Source organism: Vulpes lagopus, chromosome 17 (assembly GCF_018345385.1).
Source record: "Vulpes lagopus strain Blue_001 chromosome 17, ASM1834538v1, whole genome shotgun sequence".
In the NCBI taxonomy this organism is placed as follows: Eukaryota; Metazoa; Chordata; class Mammalia; order Carnivora; family Canidae; genus Vulpes; species Vulpes lagopus.
This window is the reverse complement of record NC_054840.1, coordinates 39,367,145-39,389,681: the sequence shown is the minus strand read 5'-3', so window position 1 is coordinate 39,389,681 and position 22,537 is coordinate 39,367,145. Positions and strand designations below refer to the sequence as shown.

Genomic DNA, 22,537 nt, shown 5'->3' with positions numbered 1-22,537 from the left:
TAAATATGTTATGATTTTGAAATCAAAACCAAATGCAGTTTACTTGATAGAATGCACATCACAAAGTCTTGCCAGGCATGAAATGGGTCATCTCTGGCTCCTCGTTGGCTTCACTATCAATTAAATTTCCAAGAGCATGTGGTGGCCGCCTCCAGACGTCCTCCTTAGCACCGGATAAAGCTGGAGCGAACATCACAAAAGGCAAACTCTGTGAAATTTGAGTGGATGCGTCATGCCTCTTGCAGCTCATCTCCTCATATTACGTTTTTAAAAGCACAACTTGTCCTATTATGAGTATTTTCCAAGGGGAAAATGAAGTCTAACGTTCAGAGTCGAACAACAAATACTCCAACGAAGAGTCTAAGATGTGTTTACAGTGCTGACGGCTGCAGCTACAGGCTCTTCTCAATTTGTGGAATAGGAGCATCTCGCAGGAACTGCTAAACACAATTTTCCAATGAAGCAGTGTAAATTTCAAAAACACCTGACAAAACATTTGGTGAGTAAGAGGCAGAAGAGAGCAACCAGGCATGCCAAATACTATAGATTCTTCTATGACCTCAGGAATTTCTCTGCACAAAAAGACACCCACGCTCACAACTCAAAACAGTTTTGCTACCTTTATTCTCTATTTCAGTGAGCATCAACTGGGGAGTGATTTTGTTCCCTGAGGGTCATGTGTCAATGTCTGGAGACATTTTCGGTTGTCACAACTGGGGGGCATGGGTGCTACTGGCATCTAGTGGGCTGAGGCCAGGGATGCCACTCAGCATCCTATAGGGCACAGGACAATCCCCACAACAAAGTATTACCTGGCCCCAACTGTCAGTAATGCCAAGGTAGAGAAGCCTCAACATAATAAAGGCCATTTGTGAAAAGCCCACAGGTAACTTCCTCATCAAGGGGGAAAAATGGAAAGCTTTCCTCTAAGGTCAGGAACGAGACAAGGATGTCCAGTCTTACCATTTCTACTCAACGCAGTACTGGAAGTACTAGCAAGAGCAATCAGACAAGAAAAAGAAATAAAATGCATCCAAATCAGAAAGAAGTAAGATTATCTCTGCAGATAACATAATCCTATACATAGAAAGCCCTAAAAACTCCACAGAAAACCGTTAGAACTAATAAATGAGTTGGGAAAGCTGCCGGATACAAAATCAACATGCAAAAATGAGTCACATTTCTCTACCCCAATCAAGATCTATCTGAAAAGGAAATCAAGAAAACAATCCCATTTATGATAGCATCGAAAAGAGTAAAATGCACAGGAATAAATTTAACCAAGGACATGAGAGATCCATATGTTTAAAACTATAAAACACTGATGAAAGAAATGGAAGAGACTACAAATAAATAGGTATCTTGTGTTCATGGATTAATATTGTTAAAATAGTCAACTACCCAAAGCAATATACAGATTTGGTGCTATCCCTATTAAAATTCCAAAGGCATTTTTAACAGAAATAGAAAAAAAAGTTCTAAAATTTGTTTGGAACCTTAAAAGACCCTAAATAGCAGAAGCAATCTTGAGAAAGAAGACGATGCTGAAGGCATCACACTCCCTGATTTCAAATATTACAAAGTTATTGTAATGAAGATGGGATAGTATCAGCACAAAAGCAGAGACACTCAGATCAACAGAACAGAGCCTAGAAAAAAAATTCAAGTATGGAAAGTCAAGTGATTTTTTTTTTAAGGACTTTATTCATTTATTCATGAGAGACACAAAGAGAGAGAGGGGCAGAGGCACAGGCAGAGGAAGAAGCAGGCTCCCTGCAGGGAGCCGGATGTGAGACTAGATCCCGTATCCCGGGATCACGCCCTGAGCCAAAGGCAGACACTCAAACTCTGAGCCACCCAGGCGTCTCAGTCAACTGATTTTTGACAAGGGCACCCTGAACATACATACTGGGGAAAAGACCATCTCTTCAGTAAATGAAATTGGGGAAACTGGATATCCACATGCAAAAGAATGACACTGGATCCTTAGCTTACACCATCCACAAAAATCAACAGAGTGGACTAAAAACTGAAATGTGTGACCTGAAACTGTGGCTTTAAATATTTCAAAATCCAGGTATCTAGCTGACAGCCAGACACAGCTTCCCAATTTTATCCAATAGGAAGGTACAAACCACCTACTACGTGCACCAAACTCTGCCAGACTGAAGAGGACAGAAACTGAACGATGTCGATGCTCTCTCCTTCCTGGAGCTTAGAGTCTAGCGAGGAAGCACTGGCCAAGCAGTATCAAACAAAGCCAAAAGAAAAGAGTTTTATAAACAAGTTGCAAACTGTGCCAAGAATCCAGAGAGAAGCCACCTGGAGAGGAGGAGGCGCTGGAGAAAGATCCCAGCGAGGGTAACATCTGAGACTGCCCTGAGGTAGGGAGAAGGGTAGAGTATGGGGCCAGGGACAATAAGGATCTGCGTCAGGGCGTGGAGCTGGCACAGCACATGGGGGGGAGTGGGGGGTAACAAGTCACGCGGCTCAGTCACCTCGGCTCAGTCACCTCGCTGACACAAAGGGAAGCAGTAGAAAATCAGGAATTTGGAGCATTCTTGTAGGAAGACCTGAAGGAAGAGCTTCCGAAGATGTTGCCACTGTACTAAAAGCCACATGTACAAACATAAATCCAGAAGTGTCAGCAGAACAGAGTGGAAAGTGGCAAGATGCGGGGGAGGAGGGGGAAACCGGAGAGGAAGTATGGCGTCTATTTCAGGGGGACGTCACAAAGCCCCAAATTAGAGCAGCAGTGTGATCCCAAAGAAGAGTGGGAGGCCATCACAGGCCGGTCCAGTATGTAGAAGTGACTAGATGCAGGAGATGGAGGAGGATGGGCCTACTCCAGGACTGCAGTTATGGGCAAGTAGCCGCGTGGAGACAACCAGGGCCGGCTACGGAATCTGCGCCCCCTTGCAGAATGAAAATGCTGGGCCCTCGTTCAAAAATCATTTAAGAATTTCCAGACAGCCACAGCAAAGCGTTACACCAAACAGGGCGCCTTCTAAAGCACGAGGCCCTGGGTACTGCACAGGTGGCACACCCACGGGGCCCGCCCTGGAGGCAGCAGCAACAATGCCAAATGGTGGAGGGCGGGGATGAGCTGTGCTTCAAACGCGTAAAGCAGGAGATGCTGGGAGAAGGCTGGCACAAGAAATCCTGCAGATGATCTGAATGCAAGTGCGACTCCTGGAGAGCTGTCCGGGGCTGAGGGCTGGCAGCAGAACAGGCCTCGGGGGCTCTACCAGCAGGCAATGTTCCTCAGGCGACACGTGAGTCAGGGCTCTCAGGAGGGATGGAGACGACCAGCAGGAGATATAGACACACAGAGATGTATCTTAAGGAACCGGTCGGACAAGCCTGAGAGCTGGCAGGCTGCAAACTCAGGCAGGAGCTCATGCTAGTCTTGAGGCAAAAGTGTCCTGCTCCAGGAAATTTCAGTTTTTATTCCTAAGGCCTTCAACTGATTGGACTAGGCCCACCCACATTAGTGCTGGGGAACCTCCTTAGAAGTCCCCGTAGCTGGCAGGGCACAAGAAACCCATGGGTTCCAAGGAGGTGATGACCCCAACTGTGCAGCACTTCACCAGGCCTCAAAGGATTAGGAGTCCTGAGGTCAGGCCACTGTCAGGATGCAGCCAACCGCTGACAGCAGGGGCACTCGGCTGACGGGAGAGGAAGGGGCTGGAACCCAGCCCAGCTGTGTGCCAACCTGCGCCTGGCACAGGCCTGCCAGCTCTCACCTTCCTCCCGGAAGGGATGTCATTTTCCATCGCTGACAACAGTGCCCAAAATGCTGGAGGGCGGGGCGGTCCTGCAAGGCCAGGGGCAGTTTCAGCAGATGGGCTGGAAGAAAAAAATAACTGGAGAGGATGAGGCGGGGCCTTTCACAACATCTGACAACAGAGCCAGAGGGAGAGCTGCAAAGCCAGAAGGGTGGAGTCCTGAGGGAGCAGGGGCGGAACAGACCCCACGGCCACAGCCGGGCCTTGGGCCCCGGCCCCAGACCGGCCCGCCCCATATGCCTTTGGCTGGGGCCGCAGAGGACCGCAGGGGCCTGTCAGGGCCAACCCGCCGCCAGTGGGTCTGGGGCTTGTTTGGTTGGAATTTTATCCCCTTGTTTACGAAGAGGGTTCCAAATGTGAGGTAACAAGAAGGAAAAGAATTAGCAGAGAGGACAAGATGGGAGAGGCCATGCCCACAGCAACGGATAGGAGCCCGGGGCTTAGGGGGAGGGTCCAAACCCACTCAGGGCAGGGCCTCGTGCTCAGAGGGAGGACTCTGCTGAGGGGCGGGGCCTCGCCCTCGGGGGCGGGGCCTCATGCTCATGTGGGCGGGGCCTCGACATCGGGGGCGGGGCCTCGTGCTCAGAGGTGAGGTGTGGACGCTGCACAGTAGTGTGCTCGTCACCTTTACTGAGCGCTGCTCCTGACCCCTGTCCCAAGACAGGTCAAGGGCAAAATCAGCCTGGCCAGCCTCCCAGCTATTCCTGAGTCAGGAGCAGGAAAGGGGGGGCCGAGTGTGGGGGGACAAGCCTGAGGAAAGAAAGCTACCTCCCTCTCCTCTTCAAAACACAGAGCCAGGACGCACCTGAGCAGAAGAGAAAGCCTCTCAGGTTGAACTGAAACACTGACCAGAAGATGTACGTGCCACCCATCGGTGGTTCTCAAAAGTGAGCATCAGAACCCTCTGCGGGGTTCGGGGAACACAGAGGGCCGACCCCAGCCCAGAATTTCAGATTCAAGAAGTCTGGAGTGAGTCCCCAGGTGCCGCTGACCACACTTGGAGGACCTCAGTGGCAGGTCAGCAAGACCGAGGAGGGATGACCAAGAGATGAGTTTGGCTTGATGCGCAGTGCGAAACCGGTCATGTGTGGGGCTTGCCTCACTTGTGTGAAAACCTTAACTCCGAAGGATGCCTGGGTGGCTCAGTGGTTGAGCATCTGCCATCCGCTCAGGTCATGATCCCATGTCCTGGCTGTGTGTCTCTCGTGAATAAATAAATACAATCTTCAAAAAAAAATTTAATTCCTATCATACATTGGAACTTATAGGAAACTTAAGGTAAGACATTTGAAGGTAGAATGGGCACATGTCACTCGGTCTATGGGTGCGGCACTTCCCGTGGTGAAGTGAATGTTGAATACTAAGATGTTATTCATCCACTCGTGAGACAGAGAGAGAGAGAGGCAGAGACACAGGCAGAGGGAGGAGCAGGCTCCTCACAGGAAGCCCTAATGCAGGACTCGATCCCAGAACCCTGGGATCATGCCCTGAGCCGAAGGCAGACGCTCAACCACTGAGCCACCCAGGGGTTGAGTGTCCCTGAATGTTCTTTATTGAGTAAAAGGTCAAGATACGTGGTCATAAAGTGGCAAGGATCTAGTTCTTCTTTCCTAAAACATCTATAAATAATGTAAATGGTTAAAGTAGATGAGTGGTTGCCGAGGGCTGGAGGGGCCGATTGGATAGGGGGGTCACAGCTGGATGGCACAAGGTTTCTCTCCGAGGTGATGCCTGCATACATCTGGGAATGTCCCCAAAATCACAGAATTGTCCACTGTAAGTAGGAGAACTGTGTGGTATGTGAATTACGTATCAATGCAGCTGTTGTTAAAACACTCTTCTCTTCACTTTTTCCTTCAAATTACTTCCTTTTATTTTGCATTTTGGGGATTCCCCATCACTTAGAACTTTAAGGGCTTAAATTAGCTTTCTTTTTAAAAAAATGTTTTCTATTCCTGGATATTCTATGATGACTTAATTATCTAATTTTACTCATGTAAACATTTTTTTTAAGTCATAGATTAACAGAATTCCATCCTTTCAGAGATGGAGATCATCTATAGGTGAACCCATCCAACTCGCCAGGTGGACAACCCTAGGGTTTTTTGAGTGGATGCCATACATGTGTGGTTCCATTCACATATTAGAGAAATAAACTATACAGCTCTCCTGCAAGTGGAAACATTTTAAATGCATTTTTAAAAATCTCTTCAGCATCTGATGTATTAGGAAGTGGGGCCTTTTGGGTGTGATTAGGTCATGAGGGTAGAGTCCTGTGATGAAATGGGTGCCTGATAAGAGAGCCCTTCCCCCTGCCCCCATGTGAGGGCAGTAAGAAACCGCCTGCTCAGAGCCCGGGCAGCCGGGCAGCCGGGGAGCAGGACCCACCGGGCACCCCTCCCACAGCACCTGATGTCGGACACCAGCACCGGGAGGGAGCAATAAATGCTGCTGTGAGCCACGCAGTCTGCAAATTTCTGTCACAGCCACCCAAATGGAATAAACCGATTTACAGCAAACATTCAGGAATGAGGCGCTCCTCTGAAAAAAATGAGCTTTTTTCCTTTTTACAAAAATTTTTTTCTTAAGCACACATGTTACTGATAAGGAAACAGCCTCTATGTATTAGCTAAAATTCCTATGTCAGAAGCAAGCCATTTGCAAATTGGCAGTAAATGTAAACTGCCAGATGCAAACAAATGAGTTTTTATTTTCAAAGGGCTCCTCCACTGAATTAACATTAGGAAACCTCTACAAATAAGTCAATAGCACCTTAAGTATTGGGGGACCAAGTAAACTTATTAGTAGAATCACTATGAGACACCGCTTGTAACAAATGAAATGTTTTGTTTTGTTTTTTTAATAATTCGATACACTTGTACCTCATTCTAAAACCAATGGATCTAGGGGCACCTGGGTGGCTCAGTGGTTGAGCATCTGCCTTCGGCTCACGGCGTGATCTCCAGTCCTGGGATTGAGTCCCACAGGCTCCCTGTGAGGACTCTGCTTCTCCCTCTGCCTGTGTCTCTGCCTCTCTCTGTGTGTCTCCCATGAATAAATAAATGAAATCTTTCAAAAAAAAACTGAAAAGAAAACCAATGGATTTAGATCTGTTTACACCAAAGAAAATTTTGAACTCACCAGAGTTCATGGTGCATTTTAAGTAACTGAATTTTTCAGAGAAATGTATTTATCCTACTTTTCACATATGGCAATGGAGATCCAACCCTCCTCTCCAGGACCCCCGCCTCTCCAGGGCCCTTCCTGATCAGGGGTTCCCTTGCCTCCCAAAAGTACCCTCAAGAAGATACTCCTGTTCCGTGTCCCACCTGTGTGACAGCTCTCTGGCATAATTAAAAAAAAAAAAAAAAGTCTTGGGGCTCCTGGTTGGCTCCATTAGTAAAGCATGCAACTCTTGATCTGGGGCCATGAGTTCAAGCCCCACACTGGGCAAAGCTTATTTAAAAACAAAGCAATCTAACCAACTAAATTTAGGCAAATGCTTCCCTCCCAGTGATAATCCTCCCCCACTCCAAAATATAAATTAACACCACAGCTTTCCTCCAAAGTAAGAATTCCAGATACTGCTAAAGGAGGAAATCTGTAGTCCAGCAGGAGACCTCATTTAGCTTCTCTTCATTTAGTCCAAGCCAGGAGACCTCAGAGGTGGCCTGGACCAGCCCAGCCTTCAACAAAGGAGAATGTGCTAGTGTCAAGATGCACCAGAGTTGCTCTTACCCCTGCTCCTAGGTCCCTTCCCACTGTGGATGGAACAGGTCCCCCAAAGATCTGGACCTCCCAAAGCATGACCGTCACGAGGAGATGCCTCTCCCAGTACCAAAAGGCCTCCACAGTGCAGCATCCTGGCTTCAGAGCCTCCTCAACTAAGTTCAGGGTAGCCTGGCACTGCTCTAGATGGAATTCATCCCCTGGAGCCCCGTCCATTATCTAACATGGAAGAAAAAAGGCCTAACTCACTGTATGGGCAACCCTGGCCCAGGAACGAGTCACTGCTGCTGCGTTTAGCACATGACTAGTGTTCCTCGTGTTTCCATTTATTATGATTTTGTGATTTTTTTAAGTGGGTTCCATGCCCAGTGTATGGAAGCCACACAGACTGACCCTCCTGACAGGAGTGGGCAGGGCCAGGCCCCCTTTTGGAAGGCCCAGCTCAACAAGGTCACAGAAAAGTGGAAATGTAAGGAAACTCTGGGAACCCACTACAGCGGTTTGCTTACAGAACATTGTGACAGCGTCTGTGGAAGTCCCACGATGAACCAGGGCTAGGGCTCCAGGGCTCTCTGCACTAACTCGTACTCAAGGAAAATGATGAAGAAAGCAACAGGCTTGTCATGATGCCCAGCACATGCGCATCTTTCCCCTCTTTGAAATAACCTACTTCCCCACTGTTCCTGAGTCTGGATCCTTCCCTTTCTCCTCCAAACCCCGGACTAGTCCCACTCCACTCCCTGTGGTGGTGTCTCAGACTCCACCCCACCCAGGTTCAAGGTGCTCCCAAGATGCACAGAGATGTGGCTCCAGCCCCCCTCCCCCCTCCCATCTACCCTTCCACCTTGCTTCATTTGCACCCATGGCACCAAGTGCCAATTTCATTCAGTATAAGCACTCAACAGGAGCTCTACCCTCAACAAATTCATGTGCTTCCACCTTTTCCCTTGCTTAAAATTGTTGAAACACAAGTACTGGAAATCATCTTGTGATTAACTCACCATAGACACAACAGTTCCATTTACTGAGTGCCTATGATGCGGCCCCCTGTATATATAAGCTACAATGTATTCTCCCTAGAGTCGCTAGGAAATATTGCTATCCTCATAATGAGCATTCCCCTTTTATAGATGGGGATCTAGAGGAAACACAGGATCAAAAGATCATGCAACTGGTCCAGCATCATGTAGCCAACCTGAGCCTACCATCTTTAGCCACCAAACTCGCTTCCTGCTCTAAAAAAGGTCCTAGAGCTCTTCAAATAAGCATACATGCTAATCACCTCAAGAACTGTGTAAGGTGCAGATTCTGGTCCAGGAGGTCTAGGGATGGGCCCGGGATCCTGTATCTGGGCAAAGCTCTCAGGTGATGCCAGTGCATGGTAGCAATGGTTCAAACACCTAATATTCCTAATGAGTGGCATTCCCACATAGTAACCAGGCCTAATCCTGCTTTAGTTTCTAAAAGTTGATCTATTCATGTTGGTTAGGCTACCGATAAAAGGTAATTCATGCCTTCATTAATTTTCCAATTTTTTTATGGTGGCAAAATAGGTAAAATATTTCCACCTTAACCATTTTTAAGAGTTGCCTTCCTTTGTTATTATACTCATGATTTTTAAATAGCAACAGACCTACAGAAAGCTACCTGCTTCAGCTTTCAACCCCAATGTCAACATCTTACATAATTACAGGGCCAGAGCTCCACCATGAAATGGGCATTGTTCCAATCCAGAGCCTGTTCAGGTGTACAGTGGGGGAAGTGGTCCTCTTTCATTTCAATCCAAGTGTAGACCACCACAGTCTAGACACAGGGCTGGCCATCACCACAGGCCCCCTCCTGCTGCCCCATTAGAGGGGTACCCACTCCTCTCCCTGAAACCCAACCCAGGCAACCTATAACCTGTTCTCCATTGCTACAACTGCATTATTACAAGAATGTTACATCAATGGAATCATACAGCATCTAATCCTTTGAGATGGACTTTTTTCACTTGGCCTAATTCCCCCATCTTCCTTTATATATAAACCAACTTCATGCACCTTCCTTTGTCTCAGAAAATGGGCCACAGGAAACTTATTTAACAGCCTGTGCTAGGCAGTTCCCATAAGCACGGCTCCTGCCTCCTCACCAGCCTCATCTCCACACCTCCTGCCCATGCCTCTCTCAGCTGGAATGGCCCTTGATCAGCTGATGTCGTATCTAATCCAAGAGTCACTTAAATCCCAGAAACAGAAGCCAGAGAGAAATGCTTGACTCCATATCCCATCACTTGCTGACTTTGTGTTGAATTTATTCAGAGCTGACATAAATATGTCTTGGGAAGCATACATCTGTTTTTGTTACTTTGAAATTGCTCTCAATCCCACAACTCCAATCCAATTTTGCCACCGAGCCAACTGTCACTCGGGATTTCACATGTACCCTAATTTCCTATCTCTGACTTGGTAGAAATAAGTAAAATTCACCTTCAACTGTCTTTCAAATTTAAGAACACTTGAAAATAGTCTCTTTTATGTATACTCACACTGAATGACATCAAGGATTCTTAACATCCTACTTCATCTTAAAATCTGACCTCATAAGAACACATAGGTACACACATGCACACACTCACAAGCACACACACATACAATAACGATACCATCATTCCCATTCCCATTTTTTAGCCTGTCTAAAAAATTACTTCCCAACTGTCTTGAATGAAACATATTTTCTTTGTTCACATATTTTAACAACTTCACTACAACGTTCTTATTTTTAATTAAAAGGAGTTACATATTATTTTATGTGTGGAACTGTTTGACTTAATATGGAGAAATCATAGACTATCACATGGTTATAATTTAGAATTACTGGGACGCCTGGGTGGCTCAGCAGTTGGGCATCTGCCTTCGGCCCAGGGCGTGATCCCAGGGTCCGGGATGGAGTCCCGCATCGGGCTCCCTGCAGAGAGCCTGCTTCTCCCTCTGCCTGTGTCTCTGCCTCTCTCTCTCTGTGCCTCTCATAAATAAATAAATAAACTCTTTAAAAAAAAATTTAGAATTACTGACCCAATAATAGGCTGTGAAGCCAGTCTCAAGAAATTTCAAGGAAGTTATCATAGAGGCCATAATCTCTGAATAAAAAAGTCTGTTTAATAAAGCTTAAAAAATATTTTTAAATGTTAAATATAATTCGAAATAACTTCTAGATAAAAAAAAAAAAAAAGAAAAGAAAAGAAACCCTAATGTAAATTAGAACAGAATGAGAAGTTTTGCCCAACTTGTGGGCAAAGCAAAACTGATACTTCAAGAGAAAATTATAGACAGAATAAACCTGAGGGTAGAAAATAATTTTTTTAAAAGCAGAAACAGGGATCCCTGGGTGGCGCAGCGGTTTGGCGCCTGCCATTGGCCCAGGGTGCGATCCTGGAGACCCGGGATCGAATCCCACGTCGAGCTCCCAGTGCATGGAGCCTGCTTCTCCCTCTGCCTCTACCCTTGTAGAGGGTATGTCTCTGCCTATGTCTCTGCCTCTCTCTCTCTCTGTGTGACTATCACAAAATAAAAAAATAAAAAAATAAAAAAACTGTAACTTTAAAAAAAAAAAAAAAAGCAGAAACAGGTGGGCACCTGGGTGGTTCAGTGGTTGAGTATCTGCCTTTGGCTCAGGTCTTGATGCTGGGGTCCTGGGATCAAGTTCCACATCAAGCTGCCCACAGGGAGCCTGCTTCTCCTTTTGCCTTTATCTCTGCCTCTCTCTGTCTCTCATTAATTAAAAAAAAAAAAAAAAAAAAAAAAGTAGAAACTGATGAAATAGTGTAGAAATAGATCCAGAGCAAAAGTTGACTCTCCAAAGGGATTGATTGGATAGATTTTTTTTTTGTATCTGTCACAAAAGAGAAACAGTACAAACTCAAAAATACAGAAAAACATGATATAAGACAGTTATAACAAACATTTTGAGAACTCTATTTTGAGAACTTCAGACTACTGACATTTAAAACTTAGAAAAAAAAAAATAGGACACTTCTTTGAAAAAATAGACGTTACCATAATGGACAGAGGAAGAAGAGAAAATCCGAATTACCCTATAACCATTAAAAAGTTACTGACCTAAAGATCTGATAGGATGACTTGGATTTTGTAATTTACAATTAGTTAAATAGTACTTAGAGCATTTCCTATGTCATAGCCACATGTGCCAGAAGTTGTCATGCAAAATCACTTTGAGTTAATTTGCCAATTATATAGATACAAATGTCAGATGAATAAATGATATTCTAAGAGTTCATATACCGTGTTATTATTTTAGATTTCTGTAACACCTCTCTCTCAGTCTTCCTTTATAAGATGGAAAAGAAATCAGGTGTTCAAAATCACCCAGCCACCGCCTCATTTCTCATGTACATCCGGGAGGAGGCAAGGGTAGAAAGCTCAAAAGCCCCTTGGAGAAACCCACAGGGTTCAAAGGAGCAGCAAGAGCAGCTTCAGGGTCATTCTAGAACCTGGCTCTCCTGATGTACTAGATGCCCTCGCCTAAGAGCCTCACTGTGTTCAACTACAAAAAGGTGGAGACAAATAACCTCTAAAATCCCTTCCAGCTCTAAAATCCCATGACAGTGGGAGCGCCTGGGTGACTCCGATGGCTGGGCATGCGATTCTTGGTTTTAGCCCAGGTCCTGATCTCAGCATCCTGAGATGAGCCCTGAGTCAGGCCCCGCACTCAGCAGGGAGTCTGCTTTCTGCTTGAGGCTTCTCTGTCTCCTGCTCCCTCTGCGCCTCCTCTCCATGCTCTCTCTCTCTCTCCCTAAAAATAAGAAATCTTTAAAATCCCATGACAGGGGTCTTTCTAAGTTTCTGAAATCGTCATCCACACAAACACAAAGAGCGGCATTAAAAACCACCGTTTCTGTGAAAATTACAACAGGCCTTTGGAAATGGATGGCTTCCTGATGCTGGATGGTTAGGGTGTGGGGACTCTTACTACCCTCTACTTGGGTACCCATCTGAAATGTTCCTTCATAAAACTAAATTTAAAATAAACAAATATATTGGTGAATAATATCCTTTACAAACAGAAGCAAGTTTGCCCTTAAGAGGGAATATCGGGGCTTGGCCTTGTGATTTCCTTCAGCAGAAGTGACCTGAAACCTTGTGCCCTCTGCTTGTTCTCTCCTTGATACCCTTTATCCTGCCCCTGAGAGCAAGACAAGGCCAGCCTGCTGGAGGATGAGAAACCACACGGGGCAGTCACCCCAGACAAGACCTTCCTGGTCCTGCCATCTGCAGCTGACTCCAGCTGAACGCAAGGCCAGCCAAGATCAGCTGAGCGGGCCATCCTGAGCAAAATGTTTACTGCCCTCCGCACCCTTGAGATTTCAGTTACTTGTTATTTGGCATGGTTGTGGCCACAAAGAACTGACACACCTGTATCAGCAACACCTGGGGGGGCACCTGAGCCTTCAGCTCAGGTCATGATCCCTGGGTCCTGGGATCCAGCCCTGCTTTGGTCTCCCTGCCAGGGAAACTGCTTCTCCCTCTCCCTCTGCCCCTCCCTCCCGCTTGTGCTCGTGCCGCGCGCGCGCCCTCTCTCTCTCCGTGTGTCTCTCTCTCTCTCTCTCTCAAATAAATAAAATCTTTTAAAAAACACACACACAGGATACTCTTAATGTCCCTACACATCTGTCCAAACTCACAGAATGTACAACACCAAGAGTAAACCCTAGTGTAAACCATGGACTTCAGCGGGTAATGTGTCCGCGTAATTCATGAGCTGTGACAAACGCACAACTCTGCTTGCAGGTACTTGTGATGGGGGAGCCTGAGCGTGTGTTGGGGGCAGGAGGTAAAGGAGAAATCTCTGTACCTTCCCCTCAATTTGGCTATGAATCTAAAACCATTCTTAAAAAATTAAGTTCTTAAAAAAAACAAAGATACAAAAAAAACACACGGGCCTCTACTGCTGCTTGGGCCCAGAGCAAAGCCCTCATCCCCCCCACCCCCACCCTCCCACTGGCACCGTCCGTGGGGAGGAAGCAGCAGACACCTGCCAGCCTGCCTGCCGCATACCCACTTCAGTCCACTGCTTCTCTGCTCCTGCCCTCTTGGGCTCCAGCCTAATCTGCTCATTCTCCCTTCCTCACCCCCGACACATCAGAAATAACACACTAACACACATCCCCAAACAGCAAAGCCAGGCTCCCTCTCCACAGGCCCCCCAGCCCCCCACCCAACTGGATGACCCTCAAATTGATCAGAAATAGCCCCATTCTAAGCACAAGTACTGAGCCCTGGTAAAGGCAGAGGGCTGGGTGTGAATGCCAAACAACCTGATTCTCATTTGGGGGAAAAGGTGGTTCCAAAGTTTATAAATCCCCCTGTGGCATTCGGAAAACAAAAAACATAAATCAAACACAAATTTTTTTCTCGTGTGTGTGTGTGTGTGTGTGTGTGTGTCAAGATAAAGGTCCTGGTCACTGCTGCGAATCTATAAAACACTGCAGCCCTCAAGAGTGAAGGGAGATAGCCCCACACGCTGGGTGTGTGGTGTGGGCTTTGCGGACCTAGAGAGCAAATGAGGGGAGGGGCCTTTGGAGAGCCCCTAGAATTCAAATGTGCACAAGAAGAATGACATCAAGAAAGGAGGGCAATATTTTAAATTTGGCATACTTGGGCCTAATTTGGTTCAAGAGCTGTCTGACATTCGAACTACCTTTCTACAACGATGAAAGCAGCACAAAGCCATCCTTGTGGTGTCAGTGCCGTCTCCAGAGCTGTCATGGCCATAAAGGTGAACCTCAAGAGATAATAAGAGGAAGAATAGAATTAAGAAGAAGAATTATGGCAGCCTTCACTGTCGCCAAGTCGGAGCGAACGAAACAACCATAAATCTAAATGACAGCAAGAGCACATTTTGAATGTTACTGGAGAATTATTTGACAAATATTTACATGTTGCATATTAAATTATGCAATCCTTTTAGAGCAATAAATATTTTAGAAGAAAATTGTATGCTGAGCCACATCCAAGATACTACACATCTCAGGAGCCAGGAAAGAACACATTTTCTTAAAACAAGACACATCTGATCCTTAGTTACCCAAACCGAATGAAACATCCGTCAGCTCCAGCAGAACTGCCTTCTTAACTGACCAGAGATCATTAGCTCAACAAATGTACCCAGAATTCCCTTCAAAGCCTTTAGAGACATTTTTCTTTGAGGAAGCTGGCTGTGGGCAGCTTGTGAGCTACACGTTCTGTTGTTCGAGCAAGTACCCCTCTACTCCACCAAACTTCTCTCTAGGGCTTTCTGTGAGGTTTTTACGGTCACTAATTGTGATTAAGCTTATAGATCAGGACCAAAGGTCTCATGCCTCAGGGCCTTTGCACTTGCTACTCCCTCTACCAGGAATGTTTTCTCCCACATCATCTTCTCTACATCTTAGTCAAATGTCAACGGCTCTCTCAAATGACCACTCCTCATTCCCTGAACCCCTGGATAGTGCTTACCTGGCTTCCAGGTGCTGCTGGCTAGACTGGGGTAGGACAAAAGCCCTCCCTGAGAAGGTTTTTCCGTGAGAAGAAGAACCTGAAGGAAGGCTGCGGGTGAGCCGGTCATGTGACCATCTGCAGAGGCACACCTCAGCCCCAAGGTTGAACACCGTCACACTGAACAAAACCAGTTCCCTTCTCAAACTCCTGTTTCTTAGGTCCTCTGGGCTGGCCTCTTACTGTCAGGCATGGGTTGGCCTATCCAGCTTTGGCTCCCATATTGCCCCCTCTCTGGACCACAGCACAACCAACCAACTGCACCCCCACCCCACGACCACCCTCTTGGCTCAGTCGACAGACCAGAACTTCCTCCCCTCCAGAGCCCCCCAAGTCTTTCCTCACTAGGCTCCGAGGACTGTCAGAGCTGCTTGCACCTGCTCCACATCTCTCTAGGCTGCCTTCTGGGCTCTAAGTACTGGGTAGTCTTTCCCTCTAAGCAGCAGGTACTAATACTCTGAGTTCTCTCCTCAAATAAAAGGTGGACTCTCAAAGGCAAGGACTGTCGGATTTCTCTTCCAGGCTCCTACAGTACCTAGCCATTGCCTTGCACACAGTATGTCTGCAAGAAATCCTTCTGCAGTGACTCGCTACCCCATTTGCCATTGGCCATGCGTTTGCCCTTGACAACATTTTATTCACAGTTTCTATAGGAAGACAGAGGCTGTTTGGTCAACAGAATCTAGGAGCCACTGGGAAGAATAGAAGCTCTGGCCTCTGGCACATAAAGCAAGAATTTTTAAAAAAATTTTTTTAATTAAAAAAAAATAATAAGGCAAGACTTGCTCCTGATCAGAAGACACAAGAGCCCACAGGTCTTGCAGTTTTTTGGCCATGTACCATTTCTCCATCATGATTTGGTGGGGAGCAGGGAGGAGGACACTCAACGCGGAGAAACAGAGAGAGACTGTACTCAAAGGCAAAAGCAGAGAAAAAAAGAGCTTTGCCTGGCAGAAAAAAGTGCTGGAGGTGGTGTTCTTCGGGGCCCGGAGGCTGGTAAAACAGGACAAGATGGCAAACCAGGGCTGTCCGTGTGCCCCGTGTACTAAGGGGGGCTTCTTGTCACCACCTTGGGAGGTACAACTAGGAAACCGAGGCAGAGAGGCTGGATCCTGTTCTGTACAGTTCCACTGCCCTCCTCAGACTATATGCCGACGGAGTGGCTTTCAAAAGTAGCCCAGACCCCCTGGCCATGGTCTGCTTACATCCTTCTCAGATGGCTAGAATGCACCTGTCCCCAAACGTTTATTTTTTTTTTTTGCCCCCCAAAGAAAAACATAATAAAGCTGGGCCCAGTAGAGCCTCAAAGTGGCCCCACCTCTGCCCACCCTCGCCTGCTGGAGACCCCAGGCTGCCCAGGACATGGGACCTACCCTGCCCCCATACACCGTGTTTGATCTTTGTGGGGCTTCCTTAAAAGCAGGCCCTGCACTTGCTTCAGGCCAGGGAGGTCTACAAACAGGGGTGTGTGAAAACTCACCTAGTACGGCCAAAGTAGAGCTGCAGAGGCAGCCCCAGCAGCCCCCCCACAGCGAGGGCCCCGGGAAGGGGGGTGCAGGCTCTGCCGGCAGCGGGGCTCAGGGGCCTCGGCGCCAGCGGGCCCGCACGGTACACTGGGCACAGTCGCATCCCGCTTTCAGACGCTGTGTCAGGTTGGCCGCCCAAGTGTGACACTGGCAGAAACTGACTAGAAGCTCCTCCACGACTACAGCCCAGCCCAAACCACCCGGCTCCCCCATAACCCGAAGGTACGGGCTCACCGATCCCAAGTAAAACCGCGGAATTTTCGCGTCAGCCACGGGCTGGGGAGCAAAAGCACCGCGGTCCGGACAAGCCCGTGCAAGGCCCTGGGGACCCGTGCGAGGCGGAGGCCGAGGCGAGACCCCACGGGGCCGGCGGTGACACGCCGCGGGGGCGCCGCCGCGGAGCTCCCAGCACGGCCACCCCGCACGTGGCCGCGGTCACCGCTGCGGTCTGTCCCCCCAGGTGTCTGGGAGGTGGTTCTGGGAACCAGGCATTCCGCGCTTCCAAGACAACTTTCTCCTTCCCTTCCAAATGCTTCCTGCTACCAGCCCTGAATCTTGAAACGCCTCCCGGGAGCCCGGGCATCCCCCCGCCCCAGCCCCGCCTGCCCTGCCCTGCCCTGCCCTGCCCTGCCCTGCCCTGCCCGGGGGCGGGGGGCGGGGCGCGGGGCGCGGGGGTTCGGGGGTTTCCCCTCCAGCGCGCTCCCAGCCCCGGCCCCAGGGACCCCGCGCGCACCGGCTGGGGGCGGAGGGAGAGCCTGCTCGCCGGGCGCCACGCGGGTCACCAGGCGCCGCGGAGGTGGGGGTTGGGGGGGCCGGGGCGGGGGGCCCGAGGAAAGTCCCACTCGCGGGGACGCGGAGGAGCCCGGCGCTGTCCGCGCGTGGAGGGGAAAGGGCAAGGGCCGTGTGAGGGGGCGGGGGCGGGGGCGGGGGCGGGGGACGGGGCGCCTCCCCGGCAGGCGGGGCGGGGGGTAACGGACCCGGAGGCGAGCGCGGGCCCCGGGTGGGGGCGGGGGGCTGCAAGGACCGGAGGGCTCCGGGGGCGGCAAACCAAGAGGCGGGGAGGGCCCGAGACGCGCGGCGCCTCCCGCGGGCACCGCGACCCCGCGCCCCCCCGCCCCGCCCGACCCCGGCCCGGGATGCGCAGGGCCGCCCCGGGCTCCGGCTCCGGCTCCGGCTCCGGCTCCGGCTCCGGGCGCAGGGGGTCCCGGCGGGGCCGACCGGACCGAGGGCGGCGGGGAGGCCGAGGGGACCCGCACCCGGCGCGGGCGCCACCTTACCCGGCCGTTGCGGTCCGTCTCCTGCACCTCCTCCACGCTCGGCCCCCGCCGCACCAGCGCCCTCAGCAGCCCCACGTCGTTGGCGCAGGCGGCGCGCAGGAGGGTCGCCTCCTCCGGGACGCCCTCTGGGACGCTCTCGGCGCTCGCGGTGCCGTATTCCTCCTCGCCTCCCTGGGGGTAGAAGGAGTCGTCCGAGGCGATGCTGCGGGTGTCGGGCAGGCACGAGAAGTCCTCGTAGTCCTCGTAGTCCGCAGGGTCCTCCCCGGCCTGAGCGTCCCGGGGTGGGGACGGCGTCTGCGGAGACACGCGGCGCGCCCCGCCGCCCTCGGGCCCGGGCCCGGCCAGCAGCACCATCGCGGCGGCCGGGGCGCGGGCCGGGACCCCGAGGCCGCCGCCCCCCTCGGCCCCGCAGCCCCCGAACAGCCGCGCTCCGCGCGCTCCAGCCCGGCGGGAACGAGCGCCGCGGCCGCGCTCCCCGACTCGAAGTCGCCGGAGGCTGGAGGAGCCCCCGGGGGTGGGAGGAGCCGCGGGGGCTTTCCGGGCGCGGCGGGCGGGCGGGGACCGGGCGGGGACGAGGGCGGGGCGGCCGCGCGGGAGGAGCCGCGCCCCGGGTTCCCGCCCCGCGCCGGGCCCGGCCAAAGTTGGGCGCCGCGGGCCAGCGCCCCCGCCGCGGGCTCGGAGCCGGGAGACGCGCGCCGGGGTCCCGGCCGCGGGGGCGTTTTTCTCGGCCGCGGAGCCACCGAGCTCGTCTTTCCACCTCCCGGGAGAGCGGGCTCCGGGGCCAACTCCACTCTAGGCTTAGGGCCGGGGGAGTCGCCGCGGGCCCGGGGCACGGAGGACGAGGGGTGCGCGGGGCGCAGAGTCCGCCGGGGCCGGGGCCGGGGCCGGGGCCGGGGCTGCGCTGCGGCCCGCGCCCCCTGAGCCCCGAGCTCCCGGGGGCGCCGCCCCAGAGCCCCGCGCTCACCCAGAACCCCACCGCGGCTCGCAGTCCGCTCCCAAGGCCCGTGCCCCGGGCGCTCGGGGGGGACCGCTTGGCGACAACGGAGGGCTCCGGGCCGCAGCTTGCGGGGTTCCCTCCTCCCCTCTCCTGGCCGACGTCCCCGCGCCTGGACCTGCGGAGCCAAGACCGAGAGGCGCGTGAGGCCGCGACCGGGCACGGACTCCGGGGCTGGCTGCCAAGCGCAGAGCGCGGCCGCAGGACACGGCCGCGGTCCGGTCCCCGCGCCCCGCCGCCGGGGCCGGCCTCTCCCGGTGGGGCCGGGGCCGGGGCTGAGGTGCGGCGGGGAGCCCCTGACCTCGGGGAAGGGAGTGTGCGGGGGGCCGCGGTGAGCCGGGGTTGGAGAAGCGGCCCCGCTCGGGCCGAGGGGCCGATGCGGACACCACGGGGGACACGAGCACCACACCCCTCTCTGCCTGTCTCCCCGTCCCTTCCCACCGCTGTTGAGAGCGTGCCTGGGCCAGCCCGTGCAAGGCGCTCGGGACCCAAAGGTGGCCACCACCGGGCGGACGAAATCACTGGTCTTGGTCCCTGGCCTGGGAGGACAAAGCTCAGTGGGGAACAGTCCAAGATACCTGGGTGGGGGGTGGAGGACGGAGCAGGGTCGACCAGCGAGGCCCAGGGAGACCCTAGTGTTGTGCTGCGGGGCGATCACCCCCCTGGCCGTCCCGGGGGCCTGGGGTGCGCGGTGCCGGCTCAGAGCCTGCCCTCCGCGGGGCCCAGGGGGGAGGCGGGGGGCACGGCGATTTCTGGTGAAGACACAACCAGGCCTGAGCGTTCCCGGGGCTAGTAGTGAACTCTGGTGCACTGGCTTCCTCCTGCCCTGGGGCTTTCTTCCTGAAGCCCAAAATACCCGAATCCAGATCTGCTTCTGTTTCTCGTTACTGACCAAATTTACATGAATTCCCACTGGGAATTTCCTGGCTTTCAAGGTTGGCGTTGGTTTTAGCCTTTCCAGAGGCCTGTTAGAAGAAGTCAGGGGATTTACAAGTCGAAGTGCCCCCTGAGAGCAGGCCTGGGTTTGGGAGCCCTCTCCCCACCGAGTGTGGTGGCAGCACCAGGTGGCATTAAAGAAGGAACGCCAGACAGCTAGGACACTGTCCCTGCAGGATGGAGCCAGGTCCTTGGAGGGGCTGCTGCCCTAGATCTGAGCACCACACACCCTTTTCTGGAGTCCAGCCACTGCCTCTGGTCCTCATCACCCAATTACTAAGCAACTGAATGCAGGCCCTATTTTCTGAGTTCACCACTTCCTCCCTTTCTTTCTTAGAAATTTAGATCTAAATAGCACTGGAATGGGGTTTTCCCTGGAAAGATAAACGTCTGGAGCCGTTTGCTCCAAATAAGGACTAGCTGGCCATTTGTGAGTAACCAGACCCCAAGTCCAAGCTGATCATTTTCCCCTTTTAGAAATGCGCCCCTTTGAACACAAAGACAATAGATTCTCAATGTTGCTACAAGAACACAAAATGAGGTATATGTGTTAACTTATGTGTACAAAATCTGCATAGAAAGGACAAAAGAGGGCAGCCCTGGTGGCTCAGCGGTTTAGCGGTTTAGCGCAGCCTTCAGCCCAGGGCGTGATCCTGAAGACCTGGGATTGAGTCCCACATCGGGGGCTCCCTGCATGGAGCCTGCTTCTCCCTCTGCCTCTCTCTCTCTCTCTCTCTCTCTCTCTCATGAATAAATAAATAAAAACTTAAAAAAAAAAAAAAGAAAGAACAAGGTAGTTTATCCAAACTGCCAACACATAAGTCAACATTTCAAGAAATTGTATTGTCTCCAAGACTTCAGTTTCCATTAACTATTTTAATTTGTGAGGTTTTTTAAAGTTTTATATGGAGATCAATTACACAATTTGTTGATTTAGTTGAATAATTTGTCTTTGGATCAGAAAATAAATACACCAAGTTATATTTCTGGAACAGTCCACCTAATCTTAACACCTACAACAGGAGCATCTTTCAAAATTATAAACAGTGTATCTAAAGACCGAAACCTGAATGCACCTGTTGTGGCATCCTACCCCCAACTTTGTTTGGAAGGCAGAATGGTGAAGGATGGAGCAAATCCAAGTCCATTCCACTGTTCATAACCGGGTTTGAGGGGGTATGGAATGGGAGAGTGGCTTGTAAACCTTTGCAGTCTACCTGGAATTTAGCACACAGTAAGTATTAACATACCCTGTTATTAAAATTAAGGTATTCCCTAAGTCTTGATGATATAAACTGCTCTGAAGGAGCTGATTCTGCAAATAGGTTGCCATTTGCAGAGAGAACTAGTCCTTGTGAGGTGAATGCTTTTTATTTTTTCGTAGGAAAGGCAGCGTGGCCCGGGGTGGAGAGTGGATTGGGGTATCAGACACAAACCTGGCTTCTTATTATGGTTCTACCGCTGTTGAATTGCAACCCAGTGGTTCTAGATTTTTGAATGTCTATTGCTGTGGGTATACTCAAGTATACTGTGAGTATATAACCTTAAGTCAGAAAAAAATAAAAACAAACCAAAAAAAAAAGCCAAATGAAAGAAAAACCCTAACTGTAGGAAAAACATTAATTGTGCTGCCTGTTACCAACGATTCACGCCAGAATCTAGAGAAATTGCATACAAATCAAGAAGAAAAAGCAGCTTGTTTACCGATTTTGTAAGCCCTCTTGTCTCCCGGCAGTAGCAATAAAACTCATTAAAATGAAAATAGCTGTTTGCTTGCCTTTAGGGCTTCGGAGAGGCTGTTTGCTGGCCTGGGTCTTGCTTTCTCGGGGTCTGGACTGAGTGAAGGCCACTGCCAAAAGGAAATTAAGGTTCGTGTAGTTGGTGTCAAAGGAAGAAAACCGGGTGTCTGGGGGACTCTGGGGACACTGGGCTAGTCTTCACAGAGGCTGAGAAACTCCACTGCCTGGCTCCCACCTTCCCCTCAGAATTCAACCCCAAGACCAGAGTTGGAGAAGCGCTCTTGAGGTGTGCAGCCAGTCCTGCAGCGCACCCCCGCAGCCCCGCCCGCTGCCTGAGTGAGAAGTAGAAGCGAGCAGAGATGGACACCTTTCAGTCACTCGTTTAAAAAAAAAAAATAGTTTCAGTAAACCAAAATTATTTTATTTGGAGTTTTTGCAAATTTCCCTGGGTTGATGATAATGAGTGGAAGCACCCTAGAGTGTCCTGAACTCCATCTATAGAGTTATGAGACCAGCTTACCCTTCTGATCTGCTTAGAAATATAAAGAAAAGTCTCTGTGTGTATTTCTGGATCTCCTTATTAAAGAGATTAGCTGCTGTTTGGCCCTAATGCAGTTCAGTTGACAGACGCAGGCTCCCTCTCACTGCCATCTGAATGGATCTCACCATTTAACAACTTCATTTGCTTCAGAGAGGATCTCTGCCCTTGCTGTTCAATACTTGGAAGAAGTCCGTGCACGTGTGCACCTACTGCTGATTCTTCTGTGTTTTTCCTGCTCCTGATGGGAATTGGCAGGAACAGGGTATAGCCCCAGGCCAAAGGCCTTGGGTCCCCATCTGAATAAAGTTGTTTAAGACTGAGGTTGAGATTCTGAAGACCAATTCCAGGAAGTCAAATGCGATGTCAAAAGTCGGTTGTTAATCAACTTACACAACGGAAGGCTTCTCTGTGACTGCCCTTGTCTCCCACCCTGAGTGGAAGGACAAAGGCCACCCCTTCTCCCATCACCGCTCCA

At 50.7% G+C, this 22,537-nt stretch overlaps 1 protein-coding gene across 1 annotated transcript in view; it reads right to left on the bottom strand.

Annotated features, from left to right (window-relative positions):
• ANKRD33B (ankyrin repeat domain 33B) overlaps positions 1-18,349 on the bottom strand; it is an 81,637-nt gene extending 63,288 nt beyond the window's left edge. Inside the window, exon 1 of the mRNA XM_041731775.1 lies at positions 17,853-18,349. Coding sequence (XP_041587709.1) covers positions 17,853-18,206 — 354 coding nt within the window. The 5' untranslated portion in view covers positions 18,207-18,349. The remainder of the gene's footprint in view (positions 1-17,852) is intronic.
• Positions 18,350-22,537: the final 4,188 nt, after the last annotated feature.